The sequence below is a fragment of the Nelumbo lutea genome, chromosome 6 (genome assembly GCF_056320005.1).
Source record: "Nelumbo lutea isolate HS-2025 chromosome 6, American lotus-T2T, whole genome shotgun sequence".
NCBI classification, from domain to species: Eukaryota; Viridiplantae; Streptophyta; class Magnoliopsida; order Proteales; family Nelumbonaceae; genus Nelumbo; species Nelumbo lutea.
The window spans coordinates 38,584,267-38,601,328 of NC_142689.1; the positions used below are offsets into that span (position 1 = coordinate 38,584,267).

The following is a 17,062-nucleotide window of genomic DNA, read 5'->3' on the forward strand; positions in this document are numbered from 1 at the left end:
AAAAAGTTCGGTAGTTTGACACTCTCAGACTGCTGAATTGAGACTTTCAGGTTTCAGGCTTTTTGCCTTTCTCTTCAAAAGGCTGGCAAACTGGCGACTGGCGAACAAGCGAACACTGCCAAACTGGTAATCTCTCTCTTCGTCCCTAATAAGCCTCCTATCTTTGCCACGCCTTTCCAGTTTCTAGTTTCCCCTTTCTTTCCTCTCTAAGACTGTAAACTTTCTTTGTCACTCTCAGTCTCAGTTCTCTTCTTCCCCAACGGATTGACAGCCTCTGACGCTCCGCCCTTCGACCGAATAACCGACGGCCTCCGACAACCGAGTCACCGTCGCCTCCGATAATCGAGTCACCATTGCCAACGTCTGACCAAGCGACCAACTGTTCCACTCTCTGTTCTCTCTCTCAGACTCTTCTTCTTCTTCCCCAACGTCCTCCTCTTCTCTCAGTCTCAGTCACTCATCTCTCTCAATCTCTCATCTCATCTCAATCTTAGTTCTGTTCACTCTCAATTTGCAAGCGGGAAGGTTTTTTCCATTTTCTTTTAATTTTCAATGCATAAAAAAACTGAAAAATTGAACCACAATTAACCGGTCAACTAAATTCCGAACCGGCCTCAAATCCCTAATCGACCGATTAATCGGTTGCATCAGTTCGGTTCGGTTCGGTGAGATTTAAAAATCGAATATCTCGGTTCGGTCTAAAAAATCACCTCACGATTCGGTTAATCGAACCGTGAGCACCCCTTGGGCGGAGAGCCATTTCATTTCCACGGATTTGAAGCCGGTTCTGAATTCAAATCCATTCCGATCGCGGGTTCGGGTAAACGTAAGGGACACGTTTACGGTTTACGTTTGGAGCATAGCCGAGTGGTTTAGATCCGGGATGCCGATTTCCCACCCGACCACGCGACCGTCGCGGTTGTCACCAGGTCCACATCCTCTGTCAAGAACATCAGTCTAAGTCTAAGACACCGACGTATGTTTCCACCTCCTGCAATTGCTTCTACCAATATTCCCATCGTTTCCTTCAGAACGCATACACAAGCAATCTTCAATATCAGCCATCCAACTACTGGACCATATTTTCCAAATATCTACCATCATTCACTTATCTTTGACAAGCGATAATCTTACCCGCTAATTACACGGCTGAGATTTACGAACGTATGCTATTACTATGCTGCTTCTAAATTTATAATAAAAGTTCGTACAAAATAAAAAGGATATTAAAATAATAAAATCGAAATGATTGCGGCGGGGGAATTATGAAGGTCTGAGCTCTCTTTGCTGTTTCGCTGACCTAAAATTGCCTGAGGAACGACGAATTCAACCAAAATCAATCGCGCTGGAAAACAAAGACGAAGGAAATTATAATATATTTCTCTCTCTAGATAAAAAAAAAAATTAGAATTTGGACAATAAGAATCAGTAACCACTAACTAGGGTTTAGAAAATAATAAAAAGAAGAAAAATTGCTGCCTGTCGGTGGAAAAATGAAAATAGAGGAATAAACACAGCAACACGGAGAAAGATTGTAAGGGATCTCATCTTTTTCTTCTTTCCTTCTTGAACTTAAATTCTTTCTTGCGGAGCCTCATAAGTGATGATCTTGATTTGAGTTAGTTCAGTATATGGCTATCAGCAGATTGTGAGCTTCTGAGAGCTCGTCTTTGCACCGCAATTCTGTATTTTTTTAAATAGATTCGATCACATCTAATCACGATAAGTGATTTGTGTCTGTGAAGAACTGAAGCGCCGATCGGTTTGAAAGGTTTCTGTTGTTTACTTTCCGGTATTGTGTTGATGACGAGGACGAGTTCTGCTGCAGCGGGAATTGGTGGACTTTGAATCGGTAACGTAATAGTGTTTATAAGATTTATTAGCGGCAGACGTCGGTTGAAGTTCGTACAGATTTTATGCAATGGTGTACTGGAATGTTTGACTCAAAGGGGAAGCTTTGGAGTTGCATAGCTGGTCTTTCCTTACCGGGTATTTAGTTATGAATTGAGCGGTTAATGCAATTTTATCACCACCGGGTTGACCATCTTGTACCTAAAACGTCGAATCTTTCCTTTTCTTCGTTTTCCTTAAAAGCTTATGACGTTTTCTTTTTCTGAAATTGTTTGACCAAAGGCATCTCCTAAAGAGGAGCAAACTGGAGCTTGTTTGAAACAACGGATTTAATCAACATATCATTAATAATTTAAATTACTTGGTTAATTTAATTATTTTCATGGATAAGTTTTGCCAAAGTTTCAATGGAGTGCGAGCTGTTCTCTTTGAATTTGGTGAAATTTGAACTTCAGTGCGAAGGTGGGAGAGTGGTAAATGAGTATATTCAGGAAAATTGTTAAGTCGCAAAGAAAATTTGTGATCTTTTATAGGGTAATTTGCTATTTCTCTATTTGATGCAATTTGGCATTCCCAGGTCGATGGGGCATGTAAATTGATATTGTTCTGTGCCACCAACTCCTCACAGATTGAAATGATCAGAATACACAATAGTTGATTGAAGTTGTTTGGAAGACAATCAAATTGGACTTTTTAGCTGAATGGACTGATTGCGCAACTCCAATAAATGTTGGTTAGAGTGCCACAACTGTACTAGCATTCTAAGGATTTAGGACATAAACTATATTGGGATGGGTTGTCATTGCTCCAAACTCACAGCATGTTGTTGGGATACACAATTTAAAGGATCAGTTCTTGAGGCTCCTGAATTTGGTGAGTAGATCATCGATTGCTTTATTCTCTCTCTGAGATTAGGGAGAAGAGTAGGTATGATGACTTCCTCCTGTTGTTGCAGAGAATGAGGGGGGAAATCAGGTTGACTTGCCTGTATTCCGTGAATACACTTTAGATCAGCTCAGGTTTGCTACATCTGGCTTTGCTGTAGAGAACATTGTGTCCGAACATGGGGAAAAAGCTCCAAACATTGTCTATAAGGGGAAGCTGGAGAATCAAAGGCGTATTGCTGTCAAGCGCTTTAATAGAATGGCTTGGCCTGATGCCCGACAATTCTTGGTAAACCTTTCTTGACGTCATAAAAGTTTTTCTTATTGGAATTTTGGATTTTTTTTGACAATATAAATAACAGAACGAGTGACCGCTTTGATCTTTGTTTTCTTGCAGAGTTCTTTTTAATATTTGTCCAAACTGCAAAATAGTACTACTTGAATGCATGCTAAGTTGTATATAATTTCATAAGAAGTAATGAAAATACCAAATGTGGTCCTAGGTTTGAGACGCTTGAGCCTTTTGTCCCACCCAAAACATTTAATCTTCTTATTCAACCATAGCACTGTTCAACTTTATGCATGATCTTCCCTTTCCTTTTTTCGCTGGGGGGGGGGTAGAGTTTCCTCAAAGCTGTTTTCGTCTTTGTTTAAAGGGTTGTACTTATCTATCTTTGGTAGATGGACTGTTAATCATATTTTTTTTAAGCGAGTTGCCCTCTTCCATGACTACCATTTATTCTGGTGCATTACTTTCAGTTGTCTGGTTTCATTTTTTATGTAACAGCAATATAAAAGCTATTCGGTAACAGATTAAATGGCTAAACCAAATGACTTATTGCTTTATTTTTTTTTGTTGAATAAGTTATAAAGGAGTTTTTAAGATGTTTAATGCTTGAAGCTGAAGTTGGGTTGATAATGTTTCCTTTGACTACTTTATTATTATACTATTTTATTCACCAAAATACAAAGCAATAAGTCATCCAGTTCAGTCACTTCAGCCATTGTCAAATGGCCCCTTAGTTTTCCCCTGCCTATGATGAGGACCAGTGCAGTTTGAAGGAAGATAATAGCAGCACAATTGCATATAAGGTGCTGGTGTGGATTGGTCTTTTGGATCCATCTAACATGCTTTCTGTTGAGGTTTATTAACATTCATATTGTATCCTCTTCCATTGCACTGGTTTAGTATATTAACAATCTATGCTTTGGCTGTAATTTTGAGTCTCTTCCAATACTTTCTAGATATACTTTGATTTTCCATCAATCCGGACCATAACGTGGAAGCTTTCTTTTAAATTTAGGAAGAAGCAAGATCTGTTGGTCAGCTCCGCAACCGTAGATTAGCAAATTTGCTTGGTTGTTGTTGTGAAGGTGATGAAAGATTGTTGGTGGCAGAATATATGCCCAATGATACGCTAGCAAAACACCTATTTCATTGTAAGTCTCTGGTACATGTGGTACTTCATTGTTGACATTGTGTGCCTTTTCAAGCTTTTAGAAGCTTTTTTTTTTCTTTTTTTTTTGGTTCAGAATTGTCATTTTGTACAGTTCAGCCAAAAACAAAATCATTTATCATATTAGTTGAAGGTCAACTTTGAGCTGATGTATTTTCTTGATTTGCTGGTCTCCTATTATATATTAGGCACATGTGTTTAGTATTTCTATGGGGAACACCTAAATAATTTGAGGTTCTTTTCTGGATTGTAGTATCTCTATTTGTCCTTTTATCCGTACTTTTACATTATAGTAGGAGAGCCAGTTTGTCAGTTTTCCATTTATTTTTACTGTAAAGAATTCATAATAAAAATCGCATTACCTTCACTCTATTAGTTTATGTTTCTGTGAAATACTCCTGTGTTTAAGATGAAATGGAGAAAAAATCTCTTTTTTTATTCTTGTGACATTACATTCACTCTTCTAGTTTATATTTTTGTCAAATACTATTTGAGCTTGAGAAGAAATGGAGAATAATCTATTTTCTTGAATCTTGTGCCTTTTTGAAGTCTTCAAATCTGGTTATATTTGTGTTCCAATGGCTATTTATTCTTCACCATTTGCTTGTTTTTTGATAAATAAAATATATGTTTTGAATTTATTTTCTGGGGTCAAATGTTATCATCATTTGCTTAGTTGATATGCATGTGATTATTTCTCTATTTCATGTACTAGTTTTGAAGCATTTTTTGTTGTCCCAGGGGAAACACAGCCTATGAAATGGGCAATGCGATTAAGAGTGGTTCTACATCTTGCTGAAGCACTTGAATATTGTACAATCAAAGGGCGTGCCCTTTATCATGATCTTAATGCTTACAGAGTTTTATTTGATGATGTGGGTATTGTAATTTGCAGTCTGCCTTTCTGCAGTGAGTTTATTATTTCATTACTCACATTGTTTTCAACATTATATGCCTATTCTCACTATTGTTTTTAGCTAATTTTATTTGATAATGTGCACTTTTTTCCAGATTTCCTTTTATACAGTTGTAAAGAGTACTTTATATTTTTTACCTTGTGTATTGCCATTATACAGGATGGTAACCCGAGACTTTCATGCTTTGGCCTGATGAAGAATAGTAGAGATGGAAAAAGTTATAGCACGAACTTGGCATTTACCCCACCTGAGTATCTGAGAACTGGTATGTACCCCTTCTAAACCAGGGTTTTTTTCATTCAGAAGTGACACAGACTATAGAGTGCTTTCTTGAATAGTTTAATCATGTGGATTTAGGTGAAGCTAGATATAATTTTGCTTTTCTCATGGATTCAACTCTTTTGGTTAATCATGTAGGATAACTAGGGGTTCACCTTTTGTTTATAGTGAAATGTAGGGTAGAAAAGGGTTTAGGAGGCTGTGAGATAGGAGGAAGAAGCAACTTACATAGAGTTAGGCCCAAAGTTTGTTTATGAACAAGTGATTTTTTTCTCACTTACTTGTTACTTGTTCAGTTGTTTGTCACATTCTTAAATTGTATCATGAACTTGAACTTAATTTTTTGTCACCTCCTAAGGTTATATCATGGCTTTGACTTTTTGACCCTAGTAACTAAAGTAAATAGTGAAGCAAAACAAAAACCTTATTTAGTGTGGACATTATGACCATAAACCAAATTGGTTGATGCGATACAAAGGGAAAATGTCCTACTAGGATAAACATGGTGGGGATTAGAAGGTATGAGCTATTAGAAAGAATGGAGTTTGAGAAGCAGTCAACCTGGAGAATATTTTTGAAGCTGAAGCAAAAAATCTGCTTTTCGAGAAGACTAGAGTGAAAGGAAAACTCACGCTGAATATCAGGGAGATGATGAAGGCCATGGTACTACTGGTAGGGGCTGAAGCGGTTGAATGGCTCCAACTTTTTGTGGAGGGTGCACTTCATACTAGCAAAGAGATAGACTGGAAGATCTTGAAGAAGGGGAAAAGAGGAGGTATATTGCAGAGAGAAGTAATAACAAGGTTAGATTCTTGGCTATTTTGGAGCTTTTTGGAGAAAGGAAGAAACAATTAGTCTTTTTTCCTGAAGGAAAAAATGGCTCAATCTGGATGGAGATTAAAGTATCCTGCAGGAGTTCTTGAACTTGAAGAAGGAAGAGAAAATCTTAGAAAAATTTAAAGAAGTGGAGAAATCTACTCTTGAGAAAGAACTGGGTGCAAGGTTTCTGGTAAATGGATTGGGTGTTTGTAAAATAGCCTACATAGATGAGAAGGAAGATTGAGGAAAGAAATTAGTAGCTGTAGTGAAGAAGAAACCAGGGGATAGGAGGAAAATAGCAACAGCTTTGATTAAAAAGTTGAAGTTGAAGGGTACAGTCTATCACTCAGTTTGAGGATTGCAAAGCTTTGATTGACTTGCTGGAGGACAAAGTTGAAGTTAGTGCAATGAACTTTCAGTTAGTTGAGGAAACAATTACAGTTATGAAATGGTCCCCTGTCAAAGTTTGAAGGACTTGGAGGTGGTGGATGGAGTCACGATTAGGATTTCTGGTCTACCTTTCCATCTGTGTAAGAGTTTTTTGAGTCTATCTTTATGTAAGGCTCGACTTGATAGTGTATTCCTGTTAGACCTCCGGTCAGCAGCCATAAGATCGAGTGGAGTTAAACTAGAAGAAGTCCCAAGGAAGATTGAAATTTTCATTGATAATCTTTTCTACTCAGAATGGCTCCTATCCTCCACTGAAGCTTCATTGTGGAGGGAGTCCAGAAGGGAGGAGGAAGAGAAGGTAGAGGAAGATTACTTATGTGGAAATTAGGGATTGGCTGAGATTTACACATTTTTGGGAGTTCAGGAAAAGAAGAATGCAAAAGGTTTGTTAACAGGGGAAAGCTTCGAGCGTGTAAGACAAGGAAAAGTAGAGTGGAGCAGGACCTACACCGAAGCTTTGACAGGTGGAGTAATTACAAGAAAAATGTTCAACAAACATGAACCGGGTTCGATAGGTGGGGATCACTTGAGTAGACATGTGAGAGTAGAGTTGGTCAACTTAAAGGCCTCTTTGAATGGGCCCATCTCATTAAAACCCAAGAAGAAAGGGCCTAAGGTTGGGAGCTCTTTAGATCAAGTTGGGCCGAAGTTAGATGAGAGACTGCATGAGCTGTTAAGTGGTCATGGGACTGAGGTTGGGGTGAAGATGGTAGACCATCTTTCAGGTCTACCATCATCATCCAAATCAATTCTGTGTCAAAGAAGGCTGGCTCAAATGAAACAATGTCAAAGAAATTTTCTTGGAGACCGAGGCTAATCTCTTACTCCATGACTCTTGATCGTACTAATCCAAGGTTTGATCGACAAAAAGAAGATGGAGATGTTTTCAATTTAGAGTGCATGAACTGCAAAGAAGAAAAGGATGAAGGTGAAGTCTTTTCTAGGGAATCCAGTATAGCTAGTGTGAAGAGTAGCTCGAAGAAGACTCTAGAACCATGGAAGAGATTGGGAATGGAAGGTGATGAGGGCGGATTTGGCCCTCCAATGATATTGTGACACATGGCACCTCGGAACAAATAGGTGACACCCGGAACCACTTTGGCAACAACTTGCCTTAGCCAAGTTGATGGTGTCCCACTTGGTGGCCTGGCCCAGGCACCGACCTGGTGACTTGCAAGACGTGCTCGCCAACGAATTCGACATGCATATCCAAACACGCCCGCGATCCTTGGAAGTTGGCCCATGTGCCGAACGATCCGGAGGGTGGTCAACATGCATGGCGGTTACCTCCAGGAATCTCGAACCACTTAGATGACCTCGCAGAAATCTCGGATATGGTGCGTGAAGCCCACGCCCAACAATGCCTATATAAAGGCACCAACCCCAGAAGCAAGGGGAGAGGTGAGCAAGGAAGCAAGAAAGTAAGCAAATTCTAGCTCTCAGACTTTGTGATTTTTAGCTTGCAGTCTACTATGAGAGTACTGACTTAAGCATCGGAGCGACCTCGCCGGGTTAGCCACCCTAGGTTCTCTGACATTTGGTTCCTTGCAGGTCTCTAAAGACCTGCCTGGCTCGACACTATAGTCAGCTCGACACTATAGTCAACTCACCATCTAGCCTGCTCGGCTCAACTCAGCTCGGCAGCCAAAGTTCTCCATTTTGGCCTCTGAGTCATCGGCCACTTTGGAAGCAGACCAAATGACGAGGTACTTAGCCAAAAAATGATACATGATCAAAAATCGATTCTTTAATTGGCGCCGTCTGTGGGAAACGCTACAAAAAGCTAAGTTCTCATCCTCTAAAAGGCTAAGTACCTCTTCTTCTAGAAAGCTATGTCCTCACTTTTTAGAAACTAAAGCTCTCGCTTTATAGTTTCCATTTTTTATGAACTCAAAGACTATGCAGGAAGCTAACAGACTAAACAGCTCTACAAACTTTACTTTCAATTCAGATAAAACCTCATCAGTCCTCTTTGCAAGGTCCCCTCTACAAAGATGAGCTCTTCGTGGCTTCCGCGGGAGTTGGTGGCCAACAGACTACATGGGCGCCCTTGCTGGTTGAGCCTTCCAAGGCTCCCGTGCGAGCTAGTGACCTAAAGTCAGTAGTGCTGCCCCCGTAGGTCGAGCTCCTAATAGCTTCTTGTAGGAGTGGGTAACTGACGTCACTAACGAGGCTGATGCAGCGCAGCCATAGCTCTAAGGAGCCGACCTGGCAGCCTGGTCCTGACGCGACCTGACGGCCTGGCCTAGGCACCGGCCTGGCGGCCTGGCCCTGCTGCGAACTGGCAAACTAATAAAAGACCTCAGCACTACGATAAGTCCCAATCGCCTCCTCGGCATGGGCATGCAAGTCCCAGTTGCCTCCTCGGCATGGGCATATAAGACCCAGTCGCCTCTTCGGCATGGGCAAGATCAAGGAGAGTGGACTACGAGTCGCTCCCATAGCCTAAGGGCCAAAATATCACATAAGACCCAATCGCCTCTTTGGCATGGGCAAGATCAAGGAGAGTGGACTACGAGTCGCTCTCACAGCCTAAGGGCTAAAATATCACATAAGACCTAGTCGCCTCTTCGGCATGGGCAAGATCAAGGAGAGTGGACAACGAGTCGCTCCCAAAGCCTAAGGGCCAAAATTCCGAACTAGCGAAGACCTCCTCACCATATAAGACCCAGTCGCCTTTTCAACATGGGAAAAATCAAGGAGCGGACTGCGAGTCGCTCCTAGAGCCTAAGGAATTGAAATGACGCTTATGAGCTCATCGAATTATTCATTCCGGGCCAAAAGGAGAAATCTACTACCTTCGCCGAGTTACTTTCGGCTCGGGAGTGGGGGCAAATGATGAGGGCAAATTTGGCCCTCCAATGATATTGTGACACATGGCACTTCGGAACAAATAGGTGACACCCGGAACCACTTTGGCAACAACTTGCCTTAGCCAAGTTGATGGTGTCCCACCTGGTGGCCTGGCCCAGGCACCGACCTGGCGACTTGCAAGACGTGCTCGCCGACGAAGTCGACATGCATATCCAAACACGCCCACGATCCTTGGAAGTTGGCCCATGTGCCGAACGATCCGGAGGGTGGTCAATGTGCATGGCGATTACCTCCAAGAATCTCAAACCACTTAGATGACCTTGCAGAAATCTTGGATATGGTGCATGAAGCCCACGCCAAACAATGCCTATATAAAGGCACCAACCCCAGAAGCAAGGGGAGAGGTGAGCAAGGAGGCAAGCAAGTAAGCAAGTTCTAGCTCTCAGACTTTGTGATTTTTAGCTCGTAGTCTACCATGAGAGTACTGACTTAAGCATTGGAGTGACCTCGCCGGGTTAGCCACCCTGGGTCCTCTGACATTTGGTTCCTTGTAGGCGCGTGAAGCCCATGCCAAACAATGCCTATATAAAGGCACCAACCCCAGAAGCAAGGGGAGAGGTGAGCAAGGAGGCAAGCAAGTAAGCAAGTTCTAGCTCTCAGACTTTGTGATTTTTAGCTTGTAGTCTACTATGAGAGTACTGACTTAAGCATCGGAGCGACCTCGCCGGGTTAGCTACCTTGGGTCCTCTGACATTTGGTTCCTTGTAGGTGCGTGAAGCCCACGCCAAATAATGCCTATATAAAGGCACCAACCCCAGAAGCAAGGGGAGAGGTGAGCAAGGAGGCAAGCAAGTAAGCAAGTTCTAGCTCTCAGACTTTGTGATTTTTAGCTCGTAGTCTACTATGAGAGTACTGACTTAAGCATCGGAGCAACCTCGCCGGGTTAGCCACCCTGGGTCCTCTGACATTTGGTTCCTTGCAGGTCTCTAAAGAGCTACGAAGCTCATCAATCCAGCTCACCTCACAGGCAGCTCGGCCCCTGGTCAGCCCGGCACCTCACAGAAAGCTCGGCACCTGGTCAGCCCAGCACCTCACAGGTAGCTCAACATCTCATAGGCAGCTCGACACTATAGTCAGCTCGCCATCTAGCCTGCCCAGCTCAACTCAGCTCAGTAGCCAAAGTTCTCCACTTTGGCCTTTGAGTCATCGGCCACTTTGGAAGTAGATCAAATGACGAGGTACTTAGCCAAAAAATGATACATGATCAAAAATCGATTCTTTAGAAGGCAATCCCATGGGTAAGGTGAATGTTTCGACCAAAGGCAGAGGTTCTCCTGTCTTAATTCTAGAACAAGGCTAGGGTGTCTGTAGCTTGAGTACAACTTCTACCAACTCAGATGGAAAATATACAAACTTTCCCCGTTCCTCTGGTAGTGCGACACAGCTTGGTTTGGAGGAGATTATTCCAAGTAAATGTCCTCTCCTTCACAATTTGGGTGAAATTAGAGATCTTTCAAGTCTTGGTGATTTTGGTATGATGTGTCATTTTCCTTTATTTCCTCAAGTTTCTTGTGCTAATTCTTCCCCTTCCTTAGTTGTCGTTGTTGAGCTTACAAGTGATACCATTTCTATTCTACAATCTGCTTGTCCATTTGAGTCGTAGAAAGTAACAAAAGTGTTAGGGGATGTGGAGGCTTTAAAATTTTCTAATGGAGGGGAAAGGATTTGGAGATTAATAATGCAAACCTTTAGACTTTTGGCAGAGGAGGAATTAGGTGCTAAGTTTGATAAGGAAGAGGAGGGTGATACTCCAAGTCCTGATATTCAGGTAAGGGGAATGGAATGCGAAGGGGAAACTACTGGTGCTAAAAAGTCAAAAAGGAAGAGTAGGAGGAAGAGTCATAAAAAAGAGAGAGCTATAGATCAAGAGAAAAATAAGAAAAGGTTGAAGGAGAGACACCTAAGAGGAGAAAGAAGAAATTGAGTGAGGTGGAGAAGTTGAGGTTGCATTGGGAGGAAGGGGAAGAATTGGACTATGTTTGGTCATATAGAGGACTAAGTTGGGCATTTGCACAGTCTTGGGGGGGCCTCAGGGGGAATCCTTACAACATGAAAAATGAGGAGTTGGATTGTATAGAAGAATTAATTGGTAACTTTAGGGTTACAATTAAATTAAGGAGAAGAGAGGATGGACTAGAATGGGCTTTAACCAAACATGGAAAGGGAAAAGTTGTGGAAGGAGTTAGTAGCTATAGGGGATTGTGGGAGGATTCCTGGTGTTCAGGAGATGATTTTAATGTCATCAGATTTGTTAATCAAACAAATAACCCCAACCATAGGATCACCTTAATCAAAAGATAAGTTCAATCACTTTGTGAATTCCATTGCGTTGGGAGAATTTTCAATGTTGCAAGCTAATTTTACTTGGTCTAATTTCCAATAAGAGCCCCTCTATTGTAAGTTAGACAGGTTCTTGTTCTCTTTTAGTTTTTTTTTTTTGCCCTTATAGGTTTGAGAAAATGTGGTTGCTACACCCAAATTTTATAAGGAAAGTGAAAGAGTGGCGGGATCAGTGGCTTTTAGATGAAAGGTTACATATTCTATAAGAAGCTACACAAGTTGAAAGCCAGGATAAAAGTTTGGTAGAATTAAAGAAAGAAAGGAGATTATCATCAAAAGGATTCAAGAGTTAGATGTAGCTGGAGTAGAGAGAAGATTGAGGGTACAAGAAAGAGAAGAGAGATGGAAGTTGAAACATGACCTGGAGGAAATCCTTAGAAAGGAAGAGATAAGTTGGAGGAAAAATCAAGATGTAATTGGTTGAAGGAAGGAAATGGTAATACAAGGTTCTTTTACAATTTGGCTAATGGAAGGAAGAGGAAGAATAATGTATCAAGTTTGGAATGGAATGGAGTAGTGCTTACACGAGAGGAAGATATTGCAAGCAAGGGCCTTTGTGAAACATTTTAAATCCATTTGTGGTAGTCCCAATAGAGTGAGCAAGGTTCAAAATATCGATACAGGGCGATACGCCGGTATGGCATATCGGCCTGTACTGGTACTGTTTTTGTTTTCTATTATTTTTTTTGAATCTGGTTTAGAGGGGCCGGTCTACCCCTTGAACCACTCGCTGACCCAAAACACCCCTTGTAGGGGCATATTGGGAAGGCTTCGATATGATACGTATCAGCCGATGCGGGCGGATACGTGACGATATTTTTAACCTTGAGAGTGAGTGAGAGTCTAATTGATTTTGAGTGGCAGGCTGGAGAGAGGGAGTTGTTAGATCCCTTAGAGAGATCTTTTGATGTTTAGAAAATAAAAGATGCCTTATTCTCTATGGAAAGATTAAAAGCCCTGGGTCCAAATAGATTCACTATGGTCTTTTACCAAGATTGTTGGGATATACTAGGTGGTGACTTGGTGGAGGTATTCTCGGAATTCTTTGAAAGAGGCGAAATCAATTCTGGTGCAAATGCTACTTTTGTAGCTTTGGTCCCAATATAAAACCATCTCTGAAGTTCTTTCTTTGAGAATCAGAAAAGTCTTCCCCTCCTTAATTTCTCCGAATCAAGGGGTTTTTGTGTTAGGGAGACAAATCATTGATCAAATCCTAATTGCCAATGGGCGTGTAGATTATAGGGGAAGAAAAGGAGAGAAGGGTCTGAGATGTAAACTTGACCTAGAAAAGGCGTACGATTTGGTGGACTAGGATTTTTTGCTAGAAGTTTTGTGGAACAAAGGTTTTGGAGGGAGATGGTGTAAATGGATTAAGGGATGTATCACTACTTGTCACTACTCTATCTTGGTACATGGTGTAGCTAGGGATTTCTTTCTTGCTAAGAGGGCCTTAGACAAGGAGACCCTATATCTCCTTTCCTTCACCTTGATAATGGACGTTTTGAGTGTCCTGATTTTCAGGGTTGACTCAAGTTATTCAATTAGAGATTTGAGAGTTAGGAGGCAAGAAGTGATTGTCACTCACAATATGTAGATGATATCATACTTTTTTGTGAAGGGGGATCCAGAGGTTGTGATTGTTAGTGACAGCATTTTGAGAGGGTCTCCTTTCGGTAAGAGCGGAATTCCTAGCAGCAGTTTATGGTGTGGGAAAGCCAAAGAAATGGGTAGTGGGAGTTTAGTCTTTCCAAAGTATTTTTTAAGCTGAGACAACTTGGTTTTAGGGTGTTATTGGGGTGCCAAAATGGGGCAGTTGTTGTTTTGGGCCCATAAACAGCTGCAAGCTACACTTCCCAAGGTTCCCCCGACCCTGGTCTCCCCTGACAGCTTCTTAAGATCTTCTTTGTAAGTTTTGTGTTTGATAGATTCTTTGTAAGTTATGATAACATATACTTGATGATCCTGCATACCATGTTTTTGTTAAGTATTGGCTCCATTGATGACATGGACATGGTGATTTTGGAGTTAATAATTTTGCAATAATCTTAAAGTGATATGCTTATTGGAAGGGTTGATTCCAAAGACATGACAGTAACACCCCTTAGTGTTTGAATGCTACTTCTTTTAATTTATGTTGTGTTATGATTTGACCTGCCTTGGAGTTCTATTTGTCTGAGATCAGTCACGTAGAGAGAGGTAGAAAGGTGGAAGAAAGAGAGAGAGAGAGAGAGAAGGAGAAAGTCTAGTTCGAACTGGAAGTCAAAAAAGCCTAACTCCCATTCGGCTAGACATGTGCTTTTATTATTAAAATAATGGAAAAGACATATGTGCCCTTATTTAAGTAAGGAGCACTGGTTCTAACATAATATTACAGATCAACAACCTTAATATAAGTATAAAGACCGAAATACGCCTACGCTAACACTCCCCCTCAAGCTGGTGAGTATATATCATATAATCCCAGCTTGTTACATATGTAGTTCACTCTTCCCCGACTCAACCCTTTTGTAAATAAATCTGCCCACTGGTTTTCTTGTATTAACGTATGCCGTGTCTAGCTCTCCATTCAGCACCTTCTCCCTTACAAAGTGACAGTCAATCTCAATGTGCTTGGTTCTTTCATGAAACACCGGATTAGAAGAAATATGAACTACAGTCTGATTGTCACAGTAGAGCTTCATTGGAGTATTGATGTTGTACCCTACTTCCTGTAGAAGGTTCCTTAGCCACACTAATTCACAAGCAGTATGCGCCATAGCCCTATATTCTGCTTTTGCACTACGTCTTGCCACGACTGTCTGCTTCTTACTTTTCCATGTCACCAGGTTACTCCCCAGGAAAGTGCAATAGCCTGTGGTAGACCGCCTATCAAACATAGAACCGGCCCAGTCAACATCAGATTACCCTTATATTTCAAGTTTTCTGCCACTTTTGTATATCAAACCGTGATTCGGAGCCCCTTTTAAATACCTCACAATTCTCAAAACTGCATTCCAATGAGGAATTTGAGGTTTCTGCATGAACTGACTTACCACACTAACCACAAATGAGATGTCTGGCCTAGTAATGGTTAGGTAGTTCAGTTTACCTACAAGTCGTTGGTATTTGCCAGGGTCTTCAAACACTTCACCAATATCACTACTTAGCCTAGTATTTGTGTCCATAGGTGTTTCAGTTGGTTTAGCACCCAACAAGCCTGTTTCTTCTAGCAAATCAAGCACATATTTCCTCTGGTACAGATTAATACCATACTTAGATCTCGCTACTTCTATCCTCAAGAAATATTTCAGTTTACCAAGATCCTTTTTCTGAAAATGATCCTGTAGATAAGTCTTCAGCCTATCAATACCCATGTTATCATTCCCGGTAATAACAATATCATCTACATACACCACCAATAGTATTTTTCCTCCTGGAGGGTCATGATTGAATACAAAATGATGAACTTGGCACTGTTTCATACCAAACTTCTTTACCACCTCACTGAACCTACCAAACCATGCTCGAGGAGACTGTTTAAGCCCATATATAGCCTTCCTTAGTTTGCAAACCTTACCATCCTCCCCCTGAGCAACAAACACTGGAGGTTGCTCCATGTAGACCTCCTCGAGTAAGTCACCATGCAAAAAGGCATTCTTGATATCAAGCTGATATAGCAGCCAATCATACATAGCGGCAAGAGAGATCACAACACGAACTAATCCTATCTTAGCAACTGGTGAGAAGGTCTCTGTGTAGTCAATACCATAGGTTTGGGAGTACCCTTTTGCAACCAATCGCGCTTTCAGGCGTTCAACACTACCATCAGGCAGATACTTAACTGTATAAACCCATTTACAAGCAACAACTTGCTTCCCAGGAGGAAGAACGGTGAGGTCCCAAGTATGATTATGATGAAGGGCTGAAAGTTCTTCCATCACACGACACCACCCTAGAGAGGCAAGGGCTTCTTGGACATCCTTAGGGACAACAACTGATGATAACAAGGTGACAAACTGGCGATGGGAGGCGGAAAGGTGAGTAAGTGAAACATAATTAGAAATATGATGAAGTGAGCAAGTGTGTTTACCTTTCAGCAAGGCAATGGGAAGATCAAGCTCAGATGCTGGGTTCGGGTCTGGAGCCGGATCTGTTGACGGTGATGTAGCCGGAGTAGTAGTAGTTGGTACGTGTGGGTGATGTGTATACACGTGACAGATAGGTGGGCGTTCAGTAGGTGGTGGCACTGGAGGCAAGGATTTGGTCACGGCTGGAACAAGGGGAAGAGGGTCGGCAACGGGAAGTGGAAAAGGAGGAGGTGACGAGGAGGAAGAAGCATCACCGGACCCCAAAAAGAACAGAGTAGACTCAAAGAAGGTGACATTAGCACGCACAAAGGACCGTCGAGAACTAGGATGGTAACACTTATACCCTTTCTGGGTCCGAGAATAGCCAAAGAAGATGCACTTGAGAGAACGGGCATCGAACTTGTCGTTCCAGGGACCCATATTATGGACGAAGTAGACACACCCAAATACCCTAGGAGTAAGAGGAAACGAAGACAAGGCGGGAAACAAGATCGTAAACGGAGAATGACCATCAAGGATGGACGTGGGCATCCGATTTATCAGAAAGCAAGAGGTAAGCACCACATCACTCCAAAAGGGTTTGGGAACATTCATGTGATGCATGAGGGATCGTGCTGTTTCCAAGAGATGGCGATTCTTTCTCTCAGCCACCCCATTTTGTTGTGGGGTGTAGGTACATGAGGTCTGATGTATAATGTTGTGTTGGTCCAGGTATTCTTGAAATGATGAGGATAAATATTTACGGCCATTATCAGAACGGAAAACTTTAATGTGAATACCAAATTGATTACGAATCTCAACATAAAATTTCTGAAAAATGGTAAACAATTCATTTCTTTCTTTCATTAGATAGAGCCACATCATCCTTGAAAAATCATCTACAAAAATGGCAAAATATCTATATCCATTATATGACATCACTTTATAAGGACCCCAAACATCGGAGTGAATAAAAGAAAAAGGACTCGACACACGGTTATCAACCCTAGAACTAAAGGGAACACGATGGTGTTTCCCAAACTGACACGACTCACAATTCAAAACAGAAAGTTGACTCAAAGACGGAACCAAAGACTTCAAAACTTTCAGTGACGGATGACCAAATCGATAGTGCCACTGGAGAG

The 17,062-nt window shown here is 41.6% G+C and overlaps 1 protein-coding gene across 14 annotated transcripts in view; it reads left to right on the forward strand.

The window, feature by feature from the left end:
* The first annotated feature begins 1,297 nt into the window (after positions 1-1,297).
* Positions 1,298-17,062, forward strand: part of LOC148848632 (serine/threonine-protein kinase BSK3-like) — a 28,289-nt gene continuing 12,524 nt past the window's right edge. For 2 of the 14 annotated variants that reach the window (XM_088951471.1, XM_088951477.1), the window contains exons 1-7: positions 1,395-1,534; positions 1,746-1,852; positions 2,429-2,724; positions 2,807-3,024; positions 4,040-4,175; positions 4,934-5,067; positions 5,269-5,374. In XM_088951471.1, coding sequence (XP_088807597.1) covers positions 2,643-2,724; positions 2,807-3,024; positions 4,040-4,175; positions 4,934-5,067; positions 5,269-5,374 — 676 coding nt within the window. In that variant the 5' untranslated portion in view covers positions 1,395-1,534; positions 1,746-1,852; positions 2,429-2,642. Of the gene's footprint in view, positions 2,386-2,428; positions 2,725-2,806; positions 3,025-4,039; positions 4,176-4,933; positions 5,068-5,268; positions 5,375-17,062 lie in introns of all 14 variants that reach the window. The other 12 variants (XM_088951465.1, XM_088951476.1, XM_088951463.1 and 9 more) reach the window with 10 other exon arrangements.